Genomic DNA, 26,720 nt, shown 5'->3' on the forward strand with positions numbered 1-26,720 from the left:
GGCAATTTGTCGTTTTAACATATGGACTTGTCGTCCAGAACGGCAACCTTCACACACCGACCGTCAATGACAAGACGAAAAAGTCCATCTGTAATCAATAATGTATGGCCAGATTAAAGGGTTACACCATTTTGAATAATACTTACTACTTAGAAGGATCCCCAGACCATAAATTCATCAGTGTCGTCCTGTTGCAACCCCCATCAATGAACTGTAATCTGTGTGAGAACCTGGCAGGACGTGTTTAATTTCCCTGCAGCGCCACCACAGGGAAAATGAAGCATTACACCGTGCCTATTTAAACCAATTGATTGTTTATGTAATACAGGACAGGTCCCCCAAAGCGAGAGACAATCTTTGTAACCGCTGAGCAAGAGATGAGGATCCTGAACAGAGGACCCCCCCCCCCTCTATTACCTTATGAATTCCCTGATCGGGTATAAGGAAAAGGGTGTTGGAAACTGGGCAACCCCTGCAAGGACAGCTATACACCCAAAGCAGAATATTCAGTGGTCCTCAGGAGGGGGGCACGCAGCATTGTGGGCTCTTGTCTCACTTCACCTAATAGGATGCAGAAGGGCTTTGATAATGGGAGGGCACCTGCACTGACTGGCATTAAGGGGGAGGATTGCTCAGGGAAGACACTTAAGCAGGTTTGTTTGGGAGCGGAGACCATGCTGGAGCCCCAAGAGATGTCGCTGATGACACAGACTGGTTTGATTGAACGTACATTGGCAGGTCTAGAGGTAAAAATGCAGACTTTTTGAGAGAGAAAATACTTTACAGTGTTGGATTTTTGCAGCAAATTATTTTTTTTTTTTTTGGGCTGGAGGTACTTTAACTGGTTCAGGTCCGGGCTGTTTTGAACCTTCAGGACCGGACTGTTTTGAGCCTTCAGGACCAGACACCGTTTAGCCATTTTTAGCACGCGTTCGTTAAACCGCTTGGGCTAGAGACGTGATTTTTGAGGTGTTTGGTTGTTTTCTGTAGACCATGCAGGTTTGTTTTTTGTTTTTTTTTTATAGTTTTTATACACATCCTTTTTGATATTTTAGAATTCTTAAGCTTATTTTTTTTTTACTATTTTCAAAATGTAAGCTTTTTTTTTTGCAATTTTTTTTCTCGTAATATAGTTTTACCCTAAAATAGACCTTTTATTTGTGATTTGTCACGGTCTACCGTAAATTGATATATATTACACGTCTTTTAGGGTAATTGGGTATGGGTTAGCATTACTACAATGATTGGGGGGGGGGGGGGGGTTATTGATTCGTATTTTGAGTTGTTTTTTTTTTTGCACTTAACTTTTTTTTCTTATGGTCTGTCCCTCAAAGGTGAGAAAAGATGTTTGTGGGATATATATATATATATATATATATATATATATATATATATATATATATATATATATATATATATATGTATATATAATATACACACACACACATATTTGTGTGTGGGTGTGTGTGTGTTTTCTTTTACACCATGGTTTTTCCACAGTAACTGGGGCTGAACAGGCCCAGGCACAGGGGTAATCAGCCCTCTCATAGATTACCGGGACCATTAGGGGCTGCCGCTGCCTTTATTTTGTATACACAGCGTTTCAGTTCTATGTAGAAGAGATCAGAGAAAATAGATGCAGCGAAAGTTGCTTTTATCTTCTCCTCAGGGTCCCCGGCAGTCACTGACCGCCAAGGACCTGACATGACATTCAGCTGCTCGATCGCTGGGGCAGCAAGCTAAAACCCGCGGCGTATATAGTCTATGGTGTGGGTTTTAAGACCCACCGGCGTTCAGGGACCTGTAAACACTGGAAGACACAGCCAACGGTTGGGAACCGGGTAACATAAATCTCTACTTTTTAACACCAAGTCCTTTTTAGCCCAATATTCTGTGGTAATTTATTTTCTTTATATTTCTTTATACAGCAGTCGTATCATTTAACATTATGCAGGGGATTTTTAGCGTAATCAGAAAAACGAAGCATTGGCCTCTAAATTTATCATGAAAAATAAATCCGCAGTATTAATCCAAATGGTCACGGTTTAACCTGGGCCGACGATATTTTAGAGAGCTGGAGCTTTTCTGTGTAGTAATTATCATAGGAGTTTTATAGACATTGTTGTATTGATTTTGTTTTTGTTCCTCTTCACAGGGACATTACGTTGCGCTATAAAGAAATCCGCCGCCAGAAACAAGAGTACAGACCGGAAGAAGATGCGTTACAAGTTAACGGGGGAGCAAATTCCCAAAGTAACTTTTCCAAACAGAAAAACCTCTGAGCTTTCCAGAACCAACCATTCAAGTTCTTTCCACCCAACCCATCGCTACTGAACATGAATTGTACTTTTATATTTTAATGTATTGGATACTTCTGCTATTTAATAATGAAACCCATACACCTCATATTGCGCTAACTTTTTTCTTTTTTTTTTTCTCCTCCCACTAACTTTTGGAATGGGAACTGGAATTTTTCAAAGGTCAAACCTGCTGATTTGCACCCGGGAAAAAGCTGCATCGAATAATTTGCAGCTTTAGCAGTGAAGAAACTGATGTTTTAAATGTAGCAAATAATTTTAAACCGTAACTTGTTCGGTTCTGAGTTTAGTTTTGTTTTTTTATATATAATAATGGTGGCATAGTTTGAGTTTTTGAAAGTTTCAGTTACGAAGTTCATGTTTTAATAAGTAGGCATGAAGAAAAGATTCAGTGTTTGTCAAAGGAAGCAAATTGATTGTATGTTAAGATAGATAAACTCTCTAAACCCATGTTGTCGCTGTCATGTAATGGAGGTAGCCATTTTTAGGCTGAACCATTTAGCATAAGGGGGATTTCCACGAATTCACTCTGAAACAGTGCCTCATGGGTAATAGAGAAGCGCCTCCGATAAATCATTGGATCGTAGAGAAGTTAGATGAAGAGGTCTGGGGCTCACTACTGGTTTTGTATCTTTATATAATGAGCTATGGTGCAGAGTTTTAGTGGTATTGGTCTAGCTGGAGGTTTTTTTAACTTAACCTCTTTATATTTTTTTTGCCTAGAGGTCCCTGTGGCATTTCATGAAAATAAAACCACTAGACCGAATTTAATGTTTAAAAATTGGTACTGATCCTGGGGATTGTTTGAGGGTTCATGCACACAGCCGTATTAGTTTCACGCTGTACAGATTATTAGTTTGCCCTGGTGTCCCTCCAATTCTATATGGAGGCATGCATACATTTTTTTATTTTTTTTTATGCCGATAAAAAAAAAGTTTGCGAGAGATCTAGATAGAGATATATATATATATATATATATATATATATATATATATATATATATATACACATATACACCCTGTATTACAAAGGAATTTTCCCCTTGATGCATTGCTTCATAAGTCCATAATATGGGCCCATAGGGACTACATGTACCAGCACACTGTGCCTGCAGCAATGCCTGGTGTGTATAGACCCTTATTGTCACATTTGCTACTTTATAGATTGGGATGCCTCCTATTTTGCTATGAATGAACAGGCTGATACAGAGCGCAGTCTTGTGGACAACCACCTCCTCTCAGGCCTCATTCACGCGAGCGTGTCCCATTTATCTTGCGAAAATGGGCTGTTTTTAATGAATATGACTCTGTGTGGCGTGCTTGGACCCCCATCAATCAAATCTTCTGTCATTTTATTATGACGTGTCCAAAGTTTTTTTTTTAAATGTTAAGTTACCCTTTGAGCTGGCCGTACAAAGCGAAGAAAAGTTTTCAGAACTCTCATTTTGCAGGACACCGCTAACTAAGACCAGGTTATCGACTTCATTTTCAAGCGCAGCGGAAAGACTACAACCCCTCGAAGTAGGTAGAGAAGTTCATTGTAATTGCAGGCAATAGGCGGCTTACATTCTGTACCAGGATAGGTTAATTGTCCATGGAGGGAAACACTTTATACGTTCTAGATTCTTAACCCAAGTTCTAACTCGCTTATGCTATTACCACACCTTTTGGCACATTAGAGACCGCTTTTTATGACCACTATTAATCGCCATGTTCCTTGTGAATATCGATACGTCTTGGCCTTTTAGTCTTACAAGTTTGGGAAATTCTACTTGTGCATTGAAATGTCTGATGCAGCAAAGAGGTTTTTTGTTTTTTTTTAGAAGATCATTACTGATCAGGAATAACATACAGGTGGATAGAGTGGCACTCACCCGATGTCGTTACTTCACTCTGCCGCCATAGGAAAAAAGTGGGTAAACCGTTTTGTTTTTGTTTTCCTACTGAGAAGTAAAGATTGAAGGAATGATATCGGGTGACTGCCACTCTTTCTACCTATATGCTTTGAGTGGACTTCTGTTTTCTGAGTTGAGCAATCCCCTTCGTTTGGCATTGTGTGACCTATTGCAGCTCCGTGGCAGTTGTCGGCCTTTCACTTAAAGGACCGCAAACCTATGCAGTGCCAACCCGTGCCTCTGCTTTATTACTGATCTGGAAATGTGTTTTGTGTAAGATGGATGGTCAACTGGGGAACAGTCAACAGTCCTTTTGCGGTGTACACTATAAGCATAAAGCAATAATGTAGTGTTCATGGTGCCTAAGACCTCATTCAGACGGCTGACGTGGTACTGTATTTTAGTCCTGGCCTGATCGGGGGTCTAATGACATGCGTTTGGCCCGGGCACTTACAGCCGCATTACGACCATGAGACCAAAGTCAGATGACAAGTTGATGTTGTTGGGGCTTAGACTTTAATGAGATCTTCTCTGGGATATAGAAATATCTTCCTACGGTTCCTGGTCTTCTCTGCTTTTGATTAGCTCTGTACATGAACGCTCAGCTTAAGGCCTTATTTACACAAACGTGTTAAACATCTGTGTGACGGCTGTTGAAACAGCGGCCGTCAGAGGGACCTATATAGTTCAATATCGCCGTTGTTTCAATGGACCGTGTGAAGGGTCTGTGAGAATATAGGACATGTCCTATTTTTTTATTTTTTTTCTACGCATCCCTCCATAGGCCGCGGGTGAAAAATGACGTGCAGGCAGATCAAAATCTGATGGAATTTTGAGGCAAAATTTTCTGCCTGCAAAGAACTCAGTGTGAACATAGCCTAATGGTGCTCCCTTATTTTTGGCCGTTTTTCGGGCTGTAAACGGCTGAAAAATTGGAAGCAGAACGCCTCCAAACATCTGCCCATTGATTGCCATGGGAAAACGGCGTTCTGTTCTGACAAGCCGTTTTTCTACGCGGCCATTTTCAAAAACGGCCGTGAAAAAGAAGTGCATGTCACTTCTTGAGCCGTTTTTCATTGACTCTATTGAAAAAATGGCCGTAAAAAATGTCTGATAAAAAAAAAAAACGTCTGAAAATCAGGAGCTGGTTTCCCTTAAGAAAAAAAAATCTCAAAACACGGAGCTGTTTTGATTTTGTGTGTGCGCATACCCTTATCTGTGGTAAATAAAAGATTGTCCAGAAATTATTTTTTTAGATTATTATTTTATTTTTTAAATCCGACAAGTGGAACTATCTCTGCGTGTAATGTATTGCATTTCTAATTTCAAGTGCATTGGACTAAGCAGAAGATCTACAAAACCAGAAATCATAGGGTTCATCCTTTTTATTTTTTCCGTGTCGACATATCCATCTTTGATCGATATGGGATACATAGACCTGCATACGTATGGGAGGGAAAAAAAACGCCATCTTCCATGTGTACAGACACCAGTTCACCCCTTGGAGAAAAATTATATCCATCCGTGTCCACCTCACCCCTGACTTTGGGTTCGGAATGTCTACGATATTCAACATTATCTTTTTGATCGGAAAAAAGGTCCAAATAATGGTATGAAATTGGTGGTAATGAACTGCTGGCTGCTGGGACCAAAGCCTTTGGAAACCTGTGGCTGAATTGTTGCAATTTTTGAAGTATAATTCAGTTTGCTATCGTTTTGTATAAGATTTGTGCCGTCTGATTTATAAATGTTTTCTATCTGTGAAAAAACACTAAATTTCAGTAAAGACATGGTGGTATCAATGTTATGCCTGGATTTTGTTTGTGGTGGTCATGTTTTCAAACAGGCTTGGACTGGCCCAGCAGAGTACCAGAGGGTCTGCCTATGAGCCCAGACCCATTACGGTCCCCGAAGGGTTTAGTAGAAAAACCCAACTGCAACTTGGGGATCGCTTTGGACCTTTTTGTTTTCCATTAAAGTCTTCTATCCAACTTATTAGGACACGTGTGTAGATGAAGGGGGGGGGGGGCTTCACATTTGTTTCATCTGGTGGGACCCAATGAACCTCAGTCCAAAGCTGTTGGTTTTAAACCTAGATAACGGGGTCATCTACTAAAAAAAGTATTACGTAGGACAATAATCTTCCAACTATGGCTCAATATTTGAAAGTCAAAAAATTGTTAGAGCTACAGACCCCAAGCGTTTACCAAATGTCAAACATAGTATCAAGAGGGTGAATGTATTTTAGTTAAAACTTGACTTTTAATAGTATAGTTGCAAAAAGTAGTGACCAAACAAGCTGCAGTCCAACAATACAACACGAGATACGCAAGAAACAGTGGGTGTAAGGACTACATAATAGCCTGACTGTACTAAAAGGAGATTATTATACACTTTTGCATCAGTTACAAATTACTGTATAGTATATAATGTATGACACATCAGTCGACTGTATGGAAAAACTGAACAATCTGCATGTGTCAAGCGCCACTTGTGAAGGGTCACTTACATGTCCTGCCAGTGGAGTGATGAGGGGCATCACTTTTCCCTGTTCTGCCTTGTTTAAGGACCTCATCACCCTAAAAAAGCCCTGAGCATCTAGCCCTATCTATGGTGTAATGGGAATGCAATGGAATGATGAAATTCAAGGGAGGTGTATGATAAAAGTAGCATGATTGTGTATGAAAACTGCAGCGACAGTGACTTTGGCCGCAACACATGTCAAATGGCCGAAGATCTCTGTCGCGCTGGCTGCATTGCAAGTAATTTAAAGTGAATCTGGACGCGTTTCAACCTACAGGTTGCTGCAACGGTCTAGAGAAAACTAGCGGGTTTGGATTTCTTGCGACTCGTATCGTGCTCATGGCAATTTGCGAGTCGCAACGCGGCCACATTCGCTTTCATTACATGCAAAGCAGGCAGCGCAAAAAAGCGATCTTTGGCCATGCAGCCCTAGCCTTCTAGATGAAAAGATTTGATTGGCTGCTTGTTATATTCCAACAACTTCTATGATGTTACACGAGGTGGTAATACCGTAATGTCGCTTCTGCCTCTACCCGTCATGCTCCTGAAGTGACAGGCACAGTAAGCTGCTTTCGACATGTAGAATTCATTTCCAGGAAACATTACCCAATGTCATTTGTGCAGAGATGAAAGGCAGGACATGTGTTTTTAAATAATTAAAGAGGAACAACCGCAAACCAACAATGAATATACAGAAGCTTCTCCAGAATTCATCCCACGTCTATTATTACCGACAAGACCCTTCTAGGGTTTCCCGGTAACATAATCGCCTACCAGGCACCTTCCTGACACTTCGGTCACTTGGGATGTGTCGGCTCAGTCTATCTAGTCACTATAACGGTAACCGTCCCTTTACGATATTACAAATGATGTTTTTTTATATTTTATTTTGAGGAACATTTTATTTTATGTGGCTTCATATACATTTACGTGACATAATTTGCACATATTGAAATTATTGAATTATTCTAATGAGCCGAGAGAAGATCCAGGAGCTCCAATTCCCAACAAGAATGGTCCCTTAGGTCTTTGCTGTCATATGTAAAACCAGATTTGTGATATTTTGCACAGTACGGGAGCATGATACAACACAGTTACCTTCGTGAACATATTAGCGGGGATGGGTTCAGCTTCTTAGACATGCCCAACTATTATTCCAGTTGATAAAAAAAAAAAAAATGTAATTTGTGTACCTATCGCATCGTTTGATCATTGCCATCATAATGGCCGTTTTCAGACGTGGCATACTTGGTGCGGATTCCACATTGCAAAGTTGCTGCAATTTACAATACAATTCAAGTGGATGGGGTTTTCGAAACCCCCTTAATATGCACAAATCTGCAGTGGAAATTGTCAACTAAAGTGTCCTAAGAAGTAGGGAGATTTAATGTTTGAAAAATACATGTATGATATCACTATAGCCGGTTGAGGGCCTGACTGGTGTGGGAATGGTAAGTTAATCAATAGAACTTGAGCCTTGGCGTTGTAAGTCAGGTTAAGCATCAACAATAATGCCACAATGATCACACGCCCGGGCACCACGCTTGTTGGTCTTCAGGTGAAGCTCTGTGATACAGCTGTCTAATTATTTTTAATGTAGAAAATCTATTTGTTTCAAGTCATATTCATGAGGTCTGAAATGCTTCCACTAAAACTTTTTGATCATACAGTCCGTGGCGTAGAAGGAGAAATGATCCAGCGCTGTGTGAGGGTAAAATGGATGCTCTGTTCCCACTTTTATTGGTACAAAAAATTCTTTCAAATTGAAAGGAGACGCAGTGTCAAGGTGGTTATAATGCGACAGTGTTCTTATTCATGGCAGAAGTACCAGGTACTTCTTGACACCTTGAGGTTCGTGTTTGAGACGCAGGATTGGTGAGCTGGAGATTTCCTTCTTCCTCCTTTCTGTCTTTTCTCCAGTCAGTGGCATACACAGAAGAGGGTCCCTCAAAGCAAAGATCAAAATGGGCACCTTATTATGATGCTGGATTTTCCACCCACAACAGAATGGCCTGGTGTTTGTTTTCCCCCTCCATGCCCTTTCCACTACCCTTGAGCCAATTCCCGACCCCTTTGCTTGCAAACCTTGCATCGCAGGTTCTCGCTATCCAATAGAAAAAAGTTTGGGACCAGCCAGCACTGCGCCCGCTCTCTCTCGAGAAGCGTGGTCTGCCTCCATGGTACGTACATCCTTGAATACAGTCAGTGTAGAATTAATCACGCTGTGTCTATTCTGAAAGTTGTCATACTGGATTATGCACCTCAAGGCCTGTTTAGGCCGACTCCAACTCACAAAAGTGAGCAGTTCTTAATCCAACATACTGTATCCACGCAGGAGTCCTACAAGGATGACATCCAATAAAAATCAGAGGGTATTAAAAAAAACAGCAGCTAATAAATACCAGGTCATACTTGCTATACATTGCAGAAGAGTGAGGTCTGTTAGACAAGACTCTCAAAAACCTCTGCAGTTCCAATTGGACTGTAATGTCCCATCAGCATCACTGAAGCAAATAGCCGAAGGGTCTTTGGGCCCCCCAGGCACCACGATCTGGGTGCGACTGCTACTTCTGAACCCCTAAGGCTTTGCCCCTGGGCTAGTACTGGCACCCCCAGAGCTTCCGCTCCTTCACTCTGCAAAGGAACATTTTACTAGTCCCCATTGGAGTTTTTTTTAATTTATTATTGTGTGGAGGGACAATGTTTTTCTTAGCACTTGGTGCCAGCAGATGTGACTGTGACCTTATAACAGACAGGTCTGGGAAGTACAGTGACATAGGTGCTCTGGAATGCATGCCATGTGCGGCAGAGCATGTGTAATGATGGCATAGCTCATGCTGGTAGGTGTCAGACGAAGGGCATAATCGCAAGCAGTGTGGTACAAATCACAAAAGACGGAAATGAAAAAACATTAATCGCGGCCCAGGAGCTTAAACTTTTGCCTCTGGCACATCCCTCCAAAATCAAGAGACCACCTATATATTACCCTTCCTAAATGGAGAGATGGATCTTACTAAAATCTATCTCATCTGACATAATACATCTGACCTGTTTATTTTGTACTGATCCAGAGTTACAGTCTGTATTAGGGCTTATTCAGACGAACGTGATATACGTCCGTGCAACGCGCGTGATTTTCACGCGCCTCGCACGGACCTATATTAGTCTATGGGACCGTGCAGACAATCCGTGATTTTTACGCAGCGTGAGTCCGCTGCGTAAAACTCACGACATGTTCTATATTTGTGCGTTTTTCACGCATCACGCACCCATTGAAGTCAATGAGTGCGTGAAACTCACGCGCACCACACGGAGCACTTCCGTGGGACGCGCCTGATTCGCGCAACAGCAGTCAAAAGTATGAATGAAACCAGAAAAGCACCACGTGCTTTTCTGTTTACAAACATCCAAACGGAGTGTCATAATGATGGCGGCTGCGCGAAAATCACGCAGCCGTGCGAAAATCACGCAGCCGCGCGAAAATCACGCAGCCGTGCGAAAATCACGCAGCCGCGCATCATATGGTCATGACAAACGGAGCTGTTAAGTGCCTTATGCACACGCTCGTGTGAATCCGGCCTTATAGTCCACAGATGAATTCAAAATTCTGCAAGCTTCAGAGCTAAAATCTCCCAGCATGCCTTGCAGGTTCAATGTCTGCGCAGAAACTTTTTCTGGTGTGTTGCATTTTGGCAATATTTTTCACTAAACAATAATGTAATGTATGATTAAAAAAAACAAACTGCTTTAGTATGGAAGCTCAGCTTAGGGATTTGGTTGTCAGTGAATGGCCTGTGGACTTTGGTTGTCAGCAAATGAGCAGAGCAAAATATGGAGCTCTCTGGGCAATTTTTGGCTCTATGAGGGCGCAGTATCACTGTTTGGGCAAAGCATGCCACTCTCTGGATACTGGTTCGGTGTATCACTATTTGGGTCTATGTGCACAAATATGGCATACTGGACATGGTGCTATCTGGGCAGATGATGACACTATACTGGGAAGTGTTTGGCTTTATATACAGTGTGACATTAAATTGGTGACCTGGGCACTAAATGGAACTAACTGGGCACTGTATGGTGCACTAGGTACCATAGCCAGTAAATAGTTGCTGCCTGGCACTGTCTAGGCAATGTATTATTTATCTAGGCGCTGTACAACACTCATTATCCTGAGACTTTATGTCATTATTGTAGTATATTCATATGTAAAACCCCCCTTTTCTGTTTTCATTCATTTATTTTACTACTGTAGCGCAAATCACGCGCGTCACCCGGAAGTGCTTCCCTGTGCAGTGCGCGATTTGCATGCACCCATTGACTTCAATGGGTGTGTGCTGCGTGGAACACGGGCAAGTATAGGACATGTCATGAGTTTTACGCAGCGGACATACGCTGCGTGAAAATCACTGACAGTCTGAACGGTCCCATTCACTAACATAGGTCCGTGCGACGCGCGTGAAAATCACGCGCGTATAACATGTTCGTGTGAATAAGGCGTTAGTCGGGTTCACACCTGCGTCAGTGTGTCTGTTGTTTTGCTCCGTCAGAGGAGCAGAACAATGGAAATAATGAAAGCGACGCTTCCGTTGCACAATGGACACCACCAGCGGCCAATGAAACCCATTGACTTTAATGGGCTCCGTCGGGTTTCCCTTGGGGTGTCCGTGGTTTTACCAGAAACAATAGCACAACATGCTGCACTATTATTTTCTGTATTTTCGGCCGGATCTTCTACGCAGATGTGAACAAGGCCTTATCCTGCAGCTTTTACATGTATTGTTATTTTGTGACCCCACAATCCTAGATATATATTTGATAGAAATCAGAATTAAAACTTATATTTTATTATTCTATTAGTCGACCGTCGGGTCCTTATTGGAACAGACGGCCATTCAGTGACAACAACAGGGCTGGGTACTTCTCTCCAAGGGCCACCTAGCAGCTGCATGGTCAATCTATAGTATGTACGCCCTTGAAGAAGGTTTTTTAATTACATTTTTTTATTTTACACAATTGTTCTCGATGACATTTACTTCATTTAAATTTTTTTTTTTTTTTAAAAAGTCATGGAAATTGCTGCCACCCTTGAACAATGCTGCATTCCTGGTCTTTAACTACAAGGCGGGGATGAGGGGGTTAACAATGCAGTGAAGACAAGAAGTTGAGGAGGTTTTAACAAGAAGTCTCAGGTTACAATAAGTTTAATGGCTGCCAGCAGCATGAGCCCTTTCTTGTGATAATGGACATGGTTCCTGTATCCGCGCTCGCACACCAGTCTTGTGAGCCCCGCATGTAAAAGTTGAGCCTGAATTTCCATGTTGAGGAAGATGATTCTTTTTTTTTTTTTTTGCATTGACATCAACGAGGAAGTGAAGCTCTGAGCAACTTGTATCAGAAAGTTTACAAGCTGCAGGCGTGAGATCCTAGAGGAAACCTGAGCACTTCCGAGATCTCTTTCCTCTTCACCCAGCTCTGTGATCTTCAAGCAACATCTGCAGTAATGCCTGGGAAATAGGTAAGATCCTGCGCCACGACTAAAGATTTCATATAGAATCTTTGTTACACGTTTTATAATGTCTATAGATAATTATAGCGAAAAGCCGGAATGTGGTGTAGAGTATTCTTACTCTATGTGTGGGCTTTATATTTGTTGTGTTCACTGATGTAGTGCGTTCGGTTTGTCTCCCGTAGATACGCTGCGTTTCCTCTGCGTAGCTGCCGCTGGGTGTGCCGGCTGCGCTGGGTGTGCCCGACGCGGCTGCGCTGGGTTTGCCCGACGCGGCTGGGCTGGGTTTTGGCCCGACGCGGCTGTGTTGGGTTTGCCGGAGGGGGGGCCTCGCTGGTTATGTCGCGGTGCTGATGTCTGAGGTAGCAGTAATGATGTAGCAGGGCTGAGTTTATAATTTGACACCGCGTACTAGATTGTTTGTCTCTTCATGGTCCTTATCATTTAACTGATGTGGTAGTGTCGGTGTTTAGAGTGACGTAGAAGAGCCGAGTTTGACTTAATGTAATATTATCTGTTCCATAAATGAATCGAGTTGTTTCCACAGTAATTGATAAGATTTTACAAACTCCCTTCAGATGCACGGAACAAATCTCACCGTATACTGCAGCGCCGCACAGGTTGTCATCACATTAAAGACTCGCGTACCACAAATGCAGAGACTGCCCCATATGTATTTTGTTCTGCAATAAACCTGCCAAACCTGTGCCACAAGGACGTTCTATTGCCACACGTTTGCCAAACCTATTGGAATCCTTTTTTTTTTTTTTGCATGGGCCAAGCATAAAGTGAATATGTGATAGACAGATCTGTTTTTGTTTTTTTCCCACTTTGTCCTTTTGAAGCTGATTTTCAGTCGCAGAAAATTTCTACAACAAAATCTTCCGCGTGTGACTGCACGCTTACACACGGCCATATTGTTGGTGCGTTACCTGGACCTCCCCATGTTTCCACTGAACGGACTTGGATTATCAGGCAAAACCTATATTCTAAGTCTGGTTTAAAACTGTGGTAAGTACAGGTATTGGGGATTTAAAGGCTTAATGGCTATGTACACCTTTTCAAAACGGTATTTTTATTTTTTGAATAAAACGGTGTATCAGTGTGTTTGGTGCAACTCTGTAATTTACTATTTTTTTTAAATTATTTTTAAATTTTGAGATACAGCTGCTTTTGTATCACGTATACAGAGCAGTTGTAGCTAGCGCTGAAACCTGTATTAGTCAGCTCAGCGGGACTAACTGGTCAAGAGTCAGCGGGTCAATGATACACAGGATCCACCTGTTATCCATCACATCTAAGTTATGAACTTGTGAAGATGTGATCAGTAACAGCTCGATCCTTGCTGTCACTGAACCTGTCAGTCCTGCTGGCCTGACGGATACAGGTTTCAGCGCTAGATACAGCTGCTCTGTATACAGGATACAAAGCAGCTGTATCTTAAAAAGTATTAAGATAGTTTCACAAATCACACCGACACTGTATTATTAAAAAAACATAGCCTTTAAATGTGCCCGTAATAAAATGGTCTTGGGCTACATGCACATGACCATTTGTATTTTGCATCCCGTAAACAACGGATCCTTTGTTCATTTTTGCAGTCCGTGTGTCATTCCGTATGTTCGCAAACACAGTGCGTATTGTATCCGTGTGTCATCCGTATTCACAAGTCCTCAAAAAAACTGAACGCAGGAAATGTCAATAACGTGTCCCAACCCCCTGAGTAGGTCCCATGATCCCCGTCGCCTAGCAACTCATCCGAAAAACATGGACAGCATCCGTGTGCCGTCCGTGGTTTTCACGTTGCCATAGACTTGAATGGGTCGAGACCGAGACGCCAACACAGACCGGAATATGACCTGCTTTGCAGCCCCCACTCGGATCCATGAAAACACGGTAGTGTGCCTGGGGCCGTAGAAATGCTGCAGATTATCCGTGCTGAATTTGCGTGTACATGCTGCGGATTTTGAAATCTGCCGCATGTTCATTTTGTTGTAGAGGTTCACAGCGGGCTTCACCCTTTTCAATGTAATGGCAAAAACCTGCAACTTAGTCTTCACTGTGTTCAGTCTTTAGCATTTGTGTGCACTGAGATAGTAGAGCTGAGTTTGTCAGATGAACGTAATAATAGACCGACACTGAACACTGCTACACGCAGGCGAGAACTGTAAAGGAAGCCTCTAAACCTACCAGCGTGTTTTTGGACTGTTGGAGGAAACTGTAGTGAAAGGAGGAAGCACATTTGTACAACATACGTCTTTTATAAAGTACATTCCAGGTCAGATTAAAAAACAAACAATGTAAAAAACAGTAAAGCCGTGCCGTCCGTCGAGCCGTCATACACATGCTGGACGCAGGGCTGGACTGGTCCTCCAGACAATTCTGGTTTTGTCTATAATGGATCCCAGCATAACCGGGCGGTAAGGATTTCGTTTTTTTAAATACGGTTTCCATTGGTTTCTGTAAATCTCTTTGCAATGGTGACTCCATGCAGCACTGGAACCCATTTGTTCCCTTAGCTGTCGGACCCCAACAATGTGACTCTTATGAAATGCCAGAACTTTGCCGTACCCATAAAATGCTTTGGACAGAAATCATTGTCCTGGGTCCCCCTCAGCCAAACAATATATGAATCACTTTGGCAGTGGAGGGTGAGGGACCAAAGTCAAACATGGCTGATCTTGTCCCTCTGGACAGAGCCTAATATAAACTACCCTACACCTGCCACATCAACCACTGAGGTATAGGACACGTACCATGGTAGAGTTGTGCCAGCTAGGAGAGTTGTTTTTTTCTAGCATCGGACCCTGTGCTGCCACGACACCATAGATCAGGACCTACCACCCTATACAGCGCTCCCTGTTTTTCCTTTTCTTTCAGTCGTGTATTTGAACATCACTCCTTATAGATTTATTTAGCACACAATATAATGCCAGTTTGATGGCACTATATAAAATCGCCCTTTATCTACTCCAGGTCAGAACTTTTTAAAAAAGTCTGCAAATATTTTGTTCTAAAAATAGTCCCACGCTCCCTCAGTGCTGATATAGCACCAACATATTCCACAGAGATGAACAGTATAGAGATTTTCATCACTCACATCAGTTTATTTTACCAATGAGGCTCACAATCTAATTTCTTGATCTCAGACATTCCCACTAGGGACAATTTCATAGGAAGCCATTTAACGTATCAGTACATTTTTGGAGTATAGGAGGAACCTGGAGAACCCTGGAAGAATCCTTGCAAACATTAAGATAACATACAAACTCCATGCAGATGATGCCCTTGGTCGGATCCGAACCTAGGACTCCAGTGCTGCAAGGTAAAAGTGCCAACCACTGAGAGTATAGGTTCCCCGTTCTTTCCATGTATCCCATAGAGTTCAATGGAGTTCAATGGAGAGGACTGTACATAAGCATGGCCACCTTTCCATTGACTTCGGTTGGTGGTCACCGGCTTCTGATATGTGAGGGTCCCAGACGTAGGACCCACACCTATCAAGTGTTTATAGAGTATCCTGTGGATATGCCGTAAATGTTTGACTTAAATTCACCTCGCTGTATAAAGCTGGCCATGTAATGCCACTTCCAATGTTGGCAATGGCTCAACCATATATACACTTATGGTCAGTTCACACGTTGCGTAAATTCTGCCGATTTTTCCGCAACTGAATTCGTTGTGGAAAACCTGCAGCAAATACAGTAGCAGCAAAGTGGATGGGATAAAACAAATCTCATCCACACGCTGCGTAAATACTGAGCGTAAAAAAACGCCTAGAAATTGACATGCGATGCAGAATTTTATTCCACAGCATGTCCATTATATTTGCGTAAACCTCTGCTTATTTGTTGCAGGTTTTCCCCATTGAATTCAACGGGGAGGTAAAACCCGCAACAAATAGAAGTTGTTGCGGCAGGTTAGCAGCGAATCCGCCGCAAAAAGCACAACTCAAAAATAAATCTTATACTTACCCAGGAGTCTGTGTTTCTTCCTCCAGGGCGGCCTCCTGGGATGACGTTTAATCCCATTTGACCGCTTCTGCAGCCAATCACAATCTGCAGTGTTCTCCTGCGTATCCGCCCCGTGTGAACTCCTTAGAGCACATGCACGCATCATATTCTAATACAAGTCTCTTTCTTAAAATTGTCTGCACTGGTTGTCATCCATGACCTCCCCCCTTCCTTCACTTTGTAACCTGTAACTGGGTATGAGACCCCAATGGGCTATGTAGAAAATAAGGATTTGATTAAAAAAAAGCTCTTGGGAATAGCGGTTAATATATGGGCCTGTAGAGTGTGATGGGTGGAGGTTGTGGAAGGTTTACGGTATATTTTTATCTGTCTTTTGTAATGACGGCTTTGCTTTTTGCAAATTCCCCGATCCTAATGATGTCCACTATTTAATGATCTCCAGATTACCAGCCTGCCCTGTTGTTGTCTTCTATGCCACATAGATATTCCTTTCATTGTATCTCTAGAGGATTTACAGGCACGATGCCGTGCTCGGCGTTCTATGCCCTGGGGTAGTCTGAATGCCAGCTCTATATTTCTGCTATTTCAATGCTGTCTCTGTTTTATCCTCTAAACATGAAAGGGAATCCTACAGGACAGACCCCTTTAATTCGGGGCATCTGGACTTCAATTGTTCAATCTGCTCCATATATTTTGAGTTATTCCTTCTCTTTATCGTTCTTTGTTGTCTCTTCTTTCCTTCTTATGATGTACGGGACAGTCTGAGATTTTCCAATTGATGGCACTAGATGTATGTTCTGGTCAGAATAGTGCACGTCCATTTGGGGACAGAGACAGATGTGAGTGATGACAATCTCTGTATAGCGATGCGGAATATGGCGCCATATAAGCAACAGGAAAAATAAATAATGTTGCATTATTTAATGTAATTCCATTGTTCTATGATGGCTGCCATATCGAGAGATGCGGCCAAAGCTGTATTACTAGCTGTAGTATAGATCCGTAATACTGCGGCCATAGTCTGCTATGGGGCTAAACGGTATGTTCACGTGCCTCCCCAATTTTATACAGAAACACGTAGAGCTTCCACATTTCGTAGGCATCCGTGAGGAAAAACCTGGCAGGCTCCGTCACATGTTGTTTTCTGCCCTATAAAAGTTGCTTCGATGGGAGAATACTCTGCTTGACGGAGGCACCATACGGCAGCACAAGGAGTGCCAAGTCCGTAATATGGTAACATGGCAGTACCTTGTCCATGGACCCTAAAAAGAGGAATCGGCAATGTCTTGTAGAAGATGGCGTTATTTCTATGTTTTTATTATTTGCCTACGTCTATAAATCTCAATTTTCTTCCTTATACTGAATTTTTACCTCATAAACATTGGGATTTTTCTTATAGAGGTGACTTGACTGTACCTGAACATTCCCGTTGCTGCCCAGGTGAATGTAACGCAATAAGATAAATAATCAAGATGACGTTTTAATTAGTTTTTGTTTTTTCTTTTTGTGACGGATTTGATGGATCGCCCATTGTTTATCATGTCCCTAATCCAAACTCATTGTTTTTTTTAGTTCTAGCTTGATTTACTCTGTCCTCCCATATCCTGACATATTAACTAGCTTCTTATCTAGTAGTGTTGACCAAAATCTATGACCTGAAAGAATGAAGATTAAATAAAAAGCACAAGAATCACTTAGATCTACAGTATTTTAACGTCCTTCTATATAATAGTTGGATGTTGCGTTATCGGTTCATATAGGACCTTTAGGTTAGTAAGTTACAGAACTGAAGCCTCCCCTAAAGGGGTATTTCCACACCTGCTTATAAAGTGGACCCTAGGAGACTCCTCAAGGTGTGCCACCATGGTGGTCCAATACAGCGGGATGGCAGAAGTGGTGTAAAGCATTCCCAGTTAGCCGGTTTGACCCTTCGTGTGCATCTTATATGTCCATGTTTAAGATATCACTGTTTCCTGACATGTTTTTTTGTGTGCAAATAAAGCGTTGTTGGTATTATACTACCCCATTGCTGGGCATGGCTCTTGGCTATGGAATTTAGAGGGTGGTCTGCAGAGAGGATGGCATCAGTGTTAAGTTATTTACAGTACTTATATTATACTATGGCCATTACGAGCCAGTTCAGACCTAGCCATAAGAAAATGAATAATAGACCTTGATACACAAAAACTTAGATGCCAGCGGCAAAAAAAATAAACCTACATAATTACCTGTCTCCCCAGAAGAGGAACACGTAGAGGGCTCATTTAGAAAAAGAGATGTTGGGACAAAACCCCTGTGAGATTAATGTTACCTTTTGGACTAAATTTACAGTGTTAGGCCTGATTCACATTGCGTTTTCGCCCTGCGTTGGAGTGTACGTTGGGGAAAGTCCCTATGCAACTTTTTTTATTTTATTTTTAGTGTGGAATAATTTTGTAGACTTTGCTATTCCGACCTGAGGGATCCTGCAAAAAAAAAAAAGTATACTGTTTGGAATACGCTTTTTTTTTTTAAACATGGGAGCCTATGGGTGACGGATGCCACTGTATGGCATCCATTAGAGGTATATGTTAAATGTATACCTGGGGAGTCCCCAGGCTAAGCATCAGGTAGTGCTCGGCGTGGGGATTCCTGCCGTGGAGAAGCCCCTGACGTCACTCTCCATATATGGACAGGGATGTAATGGGCTTTCAATTACGGAGCCCCAGACAGCACATCGGAAGTGCTCTGGCCAAGGACTCCGGGAATGGAGAAGCCCCTGACGTCACGGTCTATATATAGACCGTGATGATAAGGGCTTTCCCAAGACAGAAGTCCCCAGCCAGAGTGCTTGCAAAGCTCTGTCCAGGGACTCCGTAGTTGAAAGCCCATGACATCACTGTCCATATATGGACAGTGATTTCGGGGGCTTCCCTGTTCACAGAACTCGAAGTAATACTGTGCTCGGGGAGTTTAGGTGATGTATACCATTCTATGCCTATACAGTGGGATACGTCGCTACCTTACGCCAGACGTAAGGTCGGCACTCCTCCCGACGTATAAGTCCGACTGAAGGAAAATATGGGAGCCAGGCCTTACTTTCAAGTCTATAGTAAAATATTAGATCGTACATACACAGCATTTTTCTTTTCAAAATGCAGCGTGCTTTAGATATGGCTGTTATGGTGTTTTTTTAAAATGCATGAAATGCGTGATGTTTTTTTACATGACAACGCTGAAAAAAAGGTGTGAGCATGTGAAAGCTTGGCAGGATCCAGCAAGTCCAAGCGTTTCAAACATGACGTGGTTAAAGGAATTTAAAAAATAAAGTTAGTTGCAGCGCATTTCCAGTCAAACCTGAAAATTCAGGTTTGGGTGCAGTTAATCCCATCCCCCCTCCCCACCTAAGTGATACTCCTAGTGGTCCAGGAAGCAGACATGTGGGTTGTTGTATAAAGTGTTCTCACACCGAAGTGCCGTCAAAATGGAATCTATCGCTGCCGCAGAAAAGGTCGCCCTGTATGATTGTAATCTACCAGTCAGGTAACCGTTTGCTGGTCATTTTATATTCAGGGTGTGCTTAGTTTTGGTGCCCCAAGCAGGAATTAGAGGGGCGGCTCAGCGAGTGCAATATTCCAAAATAAAAAGGTCCCTCATCTTGCCCTTGTTCCTGTAGAACTGATCTATTTTATTATTTTCTAATCATTGTTCCTGTAGAGTCACAGGCAGAAATGGTGCCGCTAAACAAACCCCTTATAGCAAGGACCAGGGCAGGCGTCATCACCAGGCTACACTTGTGAAGTCAATCGTAGGGTAAACATGGGGGTAACCGTAACTTTGGTCCTTTAAAAGTAACTGCGGTTTCAAAAAGCTTTTGATATGTTATGGAGACATATATCAGAAATTTTGATTGGTGGGGGTCTGAGTTCCAAGACCCCCCACCGTTGCTTAAACAAAAATGTAAGGCCTTGTTCACATGGCGCTAAAAAAAAAACGCGTGAAAGTGTCAAACACTATTGTTTCTGTAAAGCGCTTTTTAAAATACCAGCGTTTTTTATGCGTTATTGTTGCGTTTTTTGGCGTGTTTTCGTGGTGCGTAATTAGGACTCCCATTGACTATGGGAAATCGGCGCATCTTCGGCGTATTTTCCTTGCCAAGTATTGACCTGACGATTCTTTTTTTTACACTAAGCGGTTTTTAAGCACGCGTGTAACAAAACGCATCCTATGCACTACAATGCACTTTCCCATAGATGTCAATGGGAAGCTTAAAGGATGAATTTTTTACACGTTTTTCGGTGCGTAAAAGTGTCAAACGCATTGAATACGTGCCGTGTGAACAAGGCCTAAAAGCGGTCAGCAGAGCTCCCTGCACCTTGGGCAGTGATCTGCGCTCCTCCTTAGGCTGAAGATGGGCTCACACAAAGCATCTATGAGCCCATCTTTAACCTGACCAGGAGTGCCAATTTCAGCCAGAGGTGCAGGGCACCTTCGTTTAAGCAACAATGAGGGTCTCAGCACCCGGACCCCCACCGATCAAAACATCTGATATGTCGTTATGACATCAAAAGTTTTTTGTAAGTGAAGATATTCTTTAAGCGCTCACATCAACCTACAATTGACTTGCATGCATCAGCCCAGACCTGTGAATACGACTAGGGGCAGGGAATTAGTATAAACCATTAATCTTTAGGTGGAGATGTTCTTTAACAGACTCTGGCTGCTGGGTAGACCGCTTTGAAATGACAGTAATAAAATGAATGTTATCATTTGGTGCGTGCGGCTGTCGGTTAAGGGGAAGCGTGCTCGGCTCCCACCTGACAGTTGGGTTGTGTGGTGGAGCTTCGCCTTCTACTGTACGGGTAGGTTTCCAATTTTTAGGTGCATAAGCTGTACAGTATGTTTATGGAAGAGATGGGTTAGATAGGAACACGGTAGCACAGTAGTTCAGTGGTTAGCAGTGTTGTCTTACAGCAGCGGGGTACCGGATCGAATCTGATGACGGACAACATCTGCATGAAGTTTGTGCTGGTTTCCACCTACACTTCAAAAACCTAGTGATCGGTTCTCTGGCTACCTATGAAATTTGCCCTAGAAGGTATGTAGTCTCAATGTATCGGGAAATTGTAGTCTGAGATCGGGAAATTTATATTGTGAGCCCCATTGTGGACATGGACTAATGTGGGTGTTGACTATCTCTGTACAGCGCTACAGAATATGTTGGTGCTATATAGGCAACAGGAAAAAAAATTAATAAATCCATCATTTGTGTTTCTAACAATTCTGGAAGTTCAGGTGCTTTTGACAGGAAGTTCATTGATTGTTTAAATGTCCTACATTACAATAATTGTGGAATCTGAGTCTAGCTCTATTAAATTGCGTTCATTGGTAGACAACCTAACTGCGCTATATAAACGCGATCCCGTGCTTAAGGTGGTGGTCATCGCTGCAATGTACCGTTTACATATTTTACAAATCGGAAGGTTATTATTCCTAAGACCACAAGAGGGCGATGTTTAGCTGACAAGTCTGCATTTCCGATGAAGTGATCAACTAACGTGATTGTGAACGTGTTTTGTTACATTGATATTCGCTCGGATACAATGTGTAGGAGACTTAAAAATCTGTCTTTAGGACAATTAGGGCTTGTCCACACTTAATAGAATTGCTGCAGAAAATTTCTGCAGCATTTCCGCAAAAACTAGCAGACATTCCGCTGCGGAAAAAGCGTGCCATTTACTGCGTTTTTACTGCAGAAAATACTGAGCGGATTTTGCTGCGTTTCAGTCCACTTTCCGTAAAGGAATTGACATGCTGCGGAATGAAAAATACGCGCTATAAATGAATTTCAGAACTAAAATTTTACGCAGCGCGTGGATGAGTTTTGCTTATTCTCACCCACTTTGCTGCTACTGTATTCTGCATATATTCCATCCGCAATTCCGGTCGGGAAAATACGCATCAATTCCATTACGTGTGGACAAGCCCTTAAAGTGGATATCCCCTTTTCGCAATTCCTTTCCATATGACTTTAAGAAGGGAATCTCCGATTGGGACCCCGGATCACATTCCCTGTGAGTGCGCAATTTCACTCCAAACGTGTAAATAGTTTCAGGAAATTTTCATAAGGCCGGTTGTGACTTTTTCTGTTGGGTAACTATGACAAAACAGACATAGGGGGGATTTATTATGAGATTTGCACCAGTTGTCTGGCAGAAATAAGTTGCACATTTTGGAGCATGCCTGTTCTGCGATTTTATTTTTTAGCCTTTTAACACTTTTTTTTATGACATCTTATCAAAATGTAGGTGGAGCTTAGTGGAGGGGGTGGGGCCTTGTGGCTAAACAAAATTACAATAATTTACAGCCGATATTAGCATAAACTATAGCGGAAATCTACACTAGCTCAAAGCTGGCGTAGTTTTCAGTTTGTGGCACATAGACAGCCCAAAAGGTGCCAAATAAACGCAGTCCATCTCATCCATTGGACTTCCGTTTAACACTGGCGCATGAAACCCCAGTCTTGGTACATTCCCCCCCATAGTGGCTGCCCATGGCGGGTAGGGTGGACCATATTCTGTAAGTGCTGTGTTACATAATAAATAAATGAAACAATGGCGTTCTCCAATCCACGGATTCATAAAAGGGACAGTATTGATAGATAATCGCCATGATAAAAAGAACCATGGTAGTGTTTTTTTTGTTTTGTTTGTTTTTGTTTTTGTTTTTTTTTCTTGTCCCCCAATAGAAGAGAACGTATTTGACTAAAATAGTGCTTCTTGTTCTGTATGTGATCAGTCTCAAGTTCATAGTCTCGATGGAATGAAAGGCATTCCTTCCCCTCCAGGAGACTGCGGACAGTAGGGACTTGTTACTGCTGCAGTGGGATAGGGGGAAAGCTCCCTAAGAAAGTGAAGGGAAGGCGACGTCTCCAGAGAGAGATATGTAGAATAAACCCAAAAGCATTCTCCAGAGAGAGAGCAGCATTAAGGATCACACCTCTAAAATCAACAACTAATAGACATCTATGAGAGCTGTGGTTAGGAAAAAATCTTCCCAAACCACTCCCTCACGAGAGGACTCGTCAGTAGAAATCTGGAGAAGGCAGGACCTCAACTCCTGTGTGTTACTAACTAGATTTTGTTTCTTATTACTTTCCAGCCAGATTAGACGCCGGGGGAAGAACTTGGAAATTTTCTACAGAAAATGTTTTTGAATAAACTTTCACCGTGATAAAGAAACTTTTTCCTTTCCTCTCAACTTCTACGTTATCCTCGTCATCTCCTTCCAAAACACAGCAAAGAAACTGGAACATAGGAAACTACACATTTAGTAAAAAGAAAAAAAAATCTCTGCAACTGAGAGAGTCCCCTGGAGATGAATGAAAATCTGAACACGCATTACGAACACATCCCTTTACCTCAGGGGTTAAACAGCAATGGACAGCAAGGTCAGGAACGCGCTAGCACCACTTTTGAATTGAAACGCGATGTGCTTATTAACACGGAGTCCCCACGGCCGGCGGTCAACCTGGACCCCAGAGTGTCTATCTATAGTACGAGGCGACCTCTACTCTCGAGAACCAACGTACAAGGCAGAGTTTATAACTTTTTGGAACGGCCGACAGGATGGAAGTGTTTTGTTTATCACTTTACAGTGTGAGTAGATGTCGTTTCAATGTTTTCTTACTTTTTGTATGTGAATGCTTGGCAGTGAGAGTTGTTTTTGTAAGTTATTTAGCAATTTTGGACCTTCTTGAATACACGTTTGTTGGACTAGATGGATATTGTATTTATTTTGTGTGGGTTATTTGTAGAATAACCTTTAAAATATAAAAAATTGGAAGATATTTTATGGTTATAAAAATCGTGGTGGATTGGAAATAAGATATTTTATACGGTCATTTTATGTTCTAAGATACATTGATATTCCATGAACCTGTTGCAACGGTTATTGGCCTCTATAAAAGACGTATAAAATTATCTAAAACCATAGGGACATAATAAAAGTAACGGAATCTCAATCTAAAACCAAAATACCAGGTGTAGATAAGACACCCTTGAGTTTTCCTCTTCTGCTTTTAAAGATATATTTATTTTATTTTATTTTTTTAATTCGGAAAGCTGGGTAACAACAAATATGGCCGCTATTCTAACTCCCACTGCTGTTGTCAGCCAGGGTCTTGAATGGCAAACTTTCATAGTTATGCATTCCTGTTTTCAGGGATGTAGCTAGAGGGGGTGCAGATGTAGCAGTCGAATCCAAGCCCTGGTGCCCAAGGGGGCCCAAAGGCCCTTTTGCCACATAAGAACACCCCAGTATTATAAATGGTAGGTATAGGGCCCTGCCGCAGATTTTGCATTGGGGACCAGGAGCTTCAGGTTGCGCCTCTGCCTGCAGTCTGGTAAAGCTGAGTTAATATTTGCTGTCACCCAGCTTTCCTAGAAACCAATATAATCTCTTGAATTTTTAGTGAGTTTTTTGTTTTTTTTGTTACATTCTAAACGCTCATATCATTAGGTCAGTCTGTTTAGACCCAATCCTATCTTGTTCATAATGGACGTTCAGAGTAAGGCTTACGGACAAATGGAAACCATTTGCGCCGGATCTGTCACCATTGAAATCAATGGTGATGCAAACGGAAACCTAGGGTTTCAGTTTGGATTCTGTTCATGGGTTCCCCTGGCGGAGTGCTCAGACGGAACTCATGAACAGAGTCCCGCCGCAGATGTGAACGCAGCCTAATATATAAGGGTGTTTTTTTGGTTTTTTTGGTTTGTTTTTTCTGCTTTTGCATTTTTGTTGACATATCCGTATTACCACTAGTTAGGAATGCCATGCTATGTAATAAAGGCTTCAATTGTGGCACAGCAGCAGGTGGCAATGGGACCTACTACACTTGGATGGCCCAGGTTTAACTTGCTACCCCTCCCCCTAACCGGGCTTGCTTTGGCAAGAAAATTTGTTTTAAGAGCTGGGTTGTTTTAAGAAAAATCTTGGATAAAGGTATTGATTGCTTCATATGGATATATGGTTGACCATAACTTTTTAAGACCCAAGAAAACGCCTTTTAAGTTTGCCATTATAATTATTCATTGAGAGAAGATATGGCATAACCTGTATTTTATATAGTTTAAATCCCTGTTAACTATGGGCTTAAGAGTCCAGTGGGCGGTTCTACTCAGTGATTGGCAGCCATTTCCCTATTCCCACTCATACAGGAAAGACTGTCAATCAATTGTTGAGACCTCCCACAGGGAGCACGGATTTATTTCAATAAATTACAGGTTTTGCACAAAATTATACATCAATCTTCTTTGCTCCTCCTGCTTTATTACTTGCCATCTTCAGATAGGACATCATATTCTACAAGACCGGTTCCCTTTTAATTCTTTTGCGACCACCCACTGTCTTTTGACGGTGGGCGGTGCAGGTTCCAAGTCTACAGCGACATCTTTTGGCATCACTGTAGTAGAGGATAATGAGCACTCCAGTGAGTGCTCACTTTCTAACCAGGAGCGGTCACTCACCGCTCCTGTACTTGGTGAAGCCTCCTAAATACAGCTGGGATCGAAGGCCGTTTAACCCTTTGAGTGCCATACTCCGTGGCATGATCAAAGAGGACTCCCCCTTTCGATCACGTCACCGGGTTCCCAGTGACCCAAACTGAGACTGGGGGAACCCTCGTCAGTCAGCCCCGGGGATCTAGGAAGGACCCCAGGGCTGTCTGTTCAGTGTGTCTGCTGTTAGGGCACCCTATGTGATGTCATAATGACACAGTGCAATGTATTAGCATACAGGACTGAGCTAATACATTATAAGTATAAAATAAAGCTGTTAAGTAATCTCTTTACGGGATTAAAAAAAAGATCCACAAAAAGTCATTATCTTGTATAAAATGTGTTATTATTCATACATTATGTAAAAACCTACACATATGCGTTATCTACATGACCGTAATAACCTGAAAATTTTATTTAACAGGTTATTTAGTGTGAAGCATCAATAAGATAAAAAATAAATCAAGAAGTGCAATCCTATATTCACGCCACAAAAAATTACATATACGTTGTCGTTTATTTGTACCCGCAAAACGCGCAGGATTTTTTTTTTCTCCCACATAAAACAAGGCCTCAAAGCCACGTCAATGAAAAAATAAAAGAAAGTCATGAATGCTAGAAGACAGGGAGGCAAAAATGAAAAAATGTAGCTGGTCATTGAGGCCCTGTTCACATGTTGATTTTTGCAGGCAGAAAAAATCTGCCTTAAAATTTCTTCAGGAATTTTGAGGCAGGTTTTGAATTTCTAGTTGTTGTTTTGATGTTTTGTTTTTTTTTTTGCCCGCGGCTGTTGAATCTAATGGAAAAAAAAAAAAAAAACAACACTCCAAACGAGCGCTGTTTTTATTTTTTTCTGCCTCTCATTGAGGGCTTATTTAGACGAACGTGTAATACGTCCGTGCAACGCGCGTGATTTTCACGCGCCTTGCACGGACCTATGTTATTCCATGGGGCCGTGCAGACTGT

The 26,720-nt window shown here is 42.1% G+C and overlaps 2 protein-coding genes across 5 annotated transcripts in view; both read left to right on the plus strand.

The window, feature by feature from the left end:
• Nucleotides 1-2,768, plus strand: part of PTDSS2 (phosphatidylserine synthase 2) — a 58,651-nt gene extending 55,883 nt beyond the window's left edge. For both annotated transcript variants that reach the window (XM_075837706.1, XM_075837707.1), the window contains one exon: nt 2,156-2,768. In XM_075837706.1, the coding sequence (XP_075693821.1) occupies nt 2,156-2,282 (127 nt within the window). In that variant the 3' untranslated portion in view covers nt 2,283-2,768. The remainder of the gene's footprint in view (nt 1-2,155) is intronic.
• A 9,387-nt stretch (nt 2,769-12,155) lies between these two features.
• KCNQ1 (potassium voltage-gated channel subfamily Q member 1) overlaps nt 12,156-26,720 on the plus strand; it is a 106,582-nt gene continuing 92,017 nt past the window's right edge. Inside the window, exons 1-2 of one of the 3 annotated variants that reach the window (XM_075837710.1) lie at nt 12,156-12,250; nt 23,356-23,852. In XM_075837710.1, the coding sequence (XP_075693825.1) occupies nt 23,572-23,852 (281 nt within the window). In that variant the 5' untranslated portion in view covers nt 12,156-12,250; nt 23,356-23,571. Of the gene's footprint in view, nt 12,251-23,261; nt 23,853-26,720 lie in introns of those variants that run through there. The other 2 variants (XR_012850569.1, XM_075837708.1) reach the window with 2 other exon arrangements.

Source organism: Rhinoderma darwinii, chromosome 9 (assembly GCF_050947455.1).
Source record: "Rhinoderma darwinii isolate aRhiDar2 chromosome 9, aRhiDar2.hap1, whole genome shotgun sequence".
Lineage (NCBI taxonomy): Eukaryota > Metazoa > Chordata > Amphibia > Anura > Rhinodermatidae > Rhinoderma > Rhinoderma darwinii.